The 3,016-nt window shown below is 64.2% G+C and overlaps 1 protein-coding gene across 2 annotated transcripts in view; it reads right to left on the minus strand.

The window, feature by feature from the left end:
- Positions 1-3,016, minus strand: part of FBLN1 (fibulin 1) — a 57,294-nt gene that overhangs the window by 53,803 nt on the left and 475 nt on the right. For both annotated transcript variants that reach the window (XM_015570748.1, XM_015570749.1), the window contains exon 2: positions 1,399-1,531. In XM_015570748.1, the coding sequence (XP_015426234.1) occupies positions 1,399-1,531 (133 nt within the window). The remainder of the gene's footprint in view (positions 1-1,398; positions 1,532-3,016) is intronic.

Below are 3,016 nucleotides of genomic sequence, written 5' to 3' on the forward strand. Positions count from 1 at the left end.
GGGGGCAGGGCTGGGCCTCAGTGGCCTCCGTGGAGGTGCGGGTCCTCCATCAGCCCTTCTGCTGCCAGGCGGGCGGCCCCTCCTCCACCTGGTGCCGATGAGTCACCCTTCCCCGAAACACACATCCCTCATCCGCCAGCGGGACCTGTTCCGCTCCTGCTAGAATGTTCCATGCTCTCTTTGGACCTCCCTTTCGCTCACGTCTGGGGACACGGCGAGCTGCCTGCTACGTGCCAGGCAGACGGCGTCTGCAGAGCCAGCCCTGCCCCAGGAGGGGCCCCTGGCCGTCAATCAGGCCCTGGCTCCCAGGCCCCTGGCCAGACCGCACTCCCCCCCCACCCCCCCGGCCCCCCCTCACACCAGCGGGGCCTCCCAAAAGCGCAACAGGCTGGGGGCGGCAGAGGGGCGCTGGGCCCTCCCTTCTCCACGGAAAGCTGCCCCCCACCCCCCACCCCCGTCCGTGTGGAGGAGCCCACACAGCTCCTCTCGGGATCCAGGCTTCATTTCCATCTGGCTCCCTGACTCCCTCGCTTCCGGACTAGGAGCAGGAAATGTTTTTTCCAGGGAATTCAGTTCGTCACTGGGCACCTCCAGCGATGCCCCCTGACCAGGCAACTCGCCAGCCCGAACTCAGGGCCAGTCTAGGTCCCACCCTCGGGAGGGGGGAGGTGGCAGCCTGGGCAGCTCATTCATTTATCTGCAGTTCCCAGTCCTGGGAACACTGTTTGGAGTGCCCCACGCCCACGCAGAGGTGCCCCCTTCCAGGACAGGGCCCCAAGGACCGGCCTGGAGCCCCGGGAGGGTTTCTGCCCGTCACTCACAGCTTAGTGTCCGCTCAGTGCCGGACTCTCTGGGTCTAATGGACCCACTTCCAGCTCTGCCTCACCAACCCCTCTCCTGTGGGTCCTGAGAAGCCACTTTGGAATGTGGTCCTCTCTGAACCTCAGTGTCCTCTTCTAGGTGGTTATGAGGTCATATTATTGGAGGCCTTAGTGGGAGCCCATTCTGAGCCCTGGAGGGAGAGAAGCTTGAGGATCTTGAGTGTGTGTGTGTGGGGGGGGGGGGGGGGCTTGAACTGAGAGGAGGTTCTGAAGGCCCTGAGCCCAGGTGACCCCTGCCCTGACCTCTGCTTGAAGGCCCAGGACCGGAGTCCTCAGGGCAAGGCTGGGTCCCTCCATCCCCGCTTGCCCAGCGCTGGACTGGGCCCAGGAGTTGCCCGGGGTTCAGTGATGAAACTGGAGGAGGCGGGGAGACTTGAGTGCCCCTCCCTCCTGGGCGGGGTCCCCTGCTGCTCTACAGGAGAGGGGCCGGAGTGGGGGTGTGGTGGGGGTGCCCGGCCCCCCACTGACGGGCATGGCCGCTGAGCTGGGAGGCCCTGCGCTGGCAGGAAGGGCTCACCTTCACGAACACGGCCTCCAGGCTGGTGTTGGCAGCGGGCACGGCGCAGCTGTCCTGCTCGTTGGCCAGGTTGATGCCAGTGGCGCAGTGCAGCTCCTCCAGCTGGTTGTGGCAGCACTGCTCCTGGACCATCCTGTGGGGGAGGGCGGAGCGCTGGTGAGGGCCGCGGCTCTGCTGGGGGCTCCCAACCCACCCCCTCTCACCCACACACACACAGCGCGTGGCACACAGGGTGCTCAGGAAGTGTGAGGAAGACTGAACACAGGGCAGGGTGCCTGGGGCCGAGTCAGGAGACCCAGTTGTCCCACCAGAGCTCCGATCGCCCCCCTGAGCTCTGAGCCTCACCCACAGAATGTTCCCATCTGCTTAAAAAACAAAGACAGCCTGCCCTGGCCAGTAGCCCCGTGGTTAGAGTGCCGGCCTGTGTACCCCGAAGGATTGTGGGTCCGCTCCCTGCCCCAGGTGAGGCACGTGCAGGAGGCAGCCAATGGATGTCTCCCCCTCACATGGATGTTTCTGTCCCTCTCTCCCCGCCTCCCTTGCACTCTCTCTGGAAGCAACGGAAAATTATCCTCAGGTGAGGATTCAAAAAATAAAAAGTGCAGGCGGCTGCTGCTGACTCTGGGCCAGACCCCTCCTCCTCCTCCAAGTCGGAGTCATCTCGACACTCATCCCCACTTTCCAGACACGGAGGGAGTAGCTCCAGAGGTGGAGTAGCTTGCCCAAGGAGCAGAGTGAGGGGTGGGCAGGCGAGCAGGAGTGTGCAAGTCACAGGCGTGGCTCCCACCAGACCCTAAATAACCCCGGTTTTGGCCCAAACCAGCCAGGGCAGGAGGGGCCACTGAGCGCACCTGTCCGGAGACCGTGGCCAACCCCCCCAACCCCCTCAGCCTCCCTGCGCTTTGGCCAGACCACCTCTGCCTGGGCAGCAGCCCCAGCCCGCCCTCCCCCCCCCGGGGGCTCTGCACACCGCTTCCCTGTGGCTCCAGCTCTGGGATGGGCTTGCCTGTTGCTCATGCTTTGGGTGGACTTGCAAATAACAGGCATTTCCCTAACTTGTCAGGAAGAGCAGCCAGATACGCGTCCGTCCGTCCGTCCGTCCACTCATGCAAAGGCACTGGCTGAACAGGAAGCAGGTGCGGGGGGGGGCGGGGCCGAGGGTGCGGGGAAGGGACCGCGTGCACTGCGGGGGGGCGAGGGGATACATGCACCGCCGCAGGGGGGAGCAGCGCGGCGGTTCCTCAGAAAATGAGAATGCGAACCGCCCCGGACCCAGAACCCCACTTCCGGGTGTGTACCCCAAAACAGCGATTTCGGCCTTTCCCGCCTCAGGGCACACACAGACTGATTGCAAGAACCCTGCGGCCCGCCAGAAAACATGCATTTCTGCTGATCTGACCTAAACGGTCTAATTTTGATTCATTTACACGGGACAGCTACTGCGTTGCCTGTTGTCATTTTTATGTGACATCTAAGGAAAAGGGGGCAGCGCCCTGACTTAACAGGCAGGGGGGCCTGTTTTAAACGTTCCTGCGGCCGGTTTATCGCTGCCCCGAGGCCCTGAGCACCCCCACCCCCCCGCCCCACCCCCGTCACAGCAGCACGCAAGCAGGCGGCC

This window comes from Myotis davidii, unplaced genomic scaffold, assembly GCF_000327345.1.
Source record: "Myotis davidii unplaced genomic scaffold, ASM32734v1 scaffold67, whole genome shotgun sequence".
Classification (NCBI taxonomy): domain Eukaryota; kingdom Metazoa; phylum Chordata; class Mammalia; order Chiroptera; family Vespertilionidae; genus Myotis; species Myotis davidii.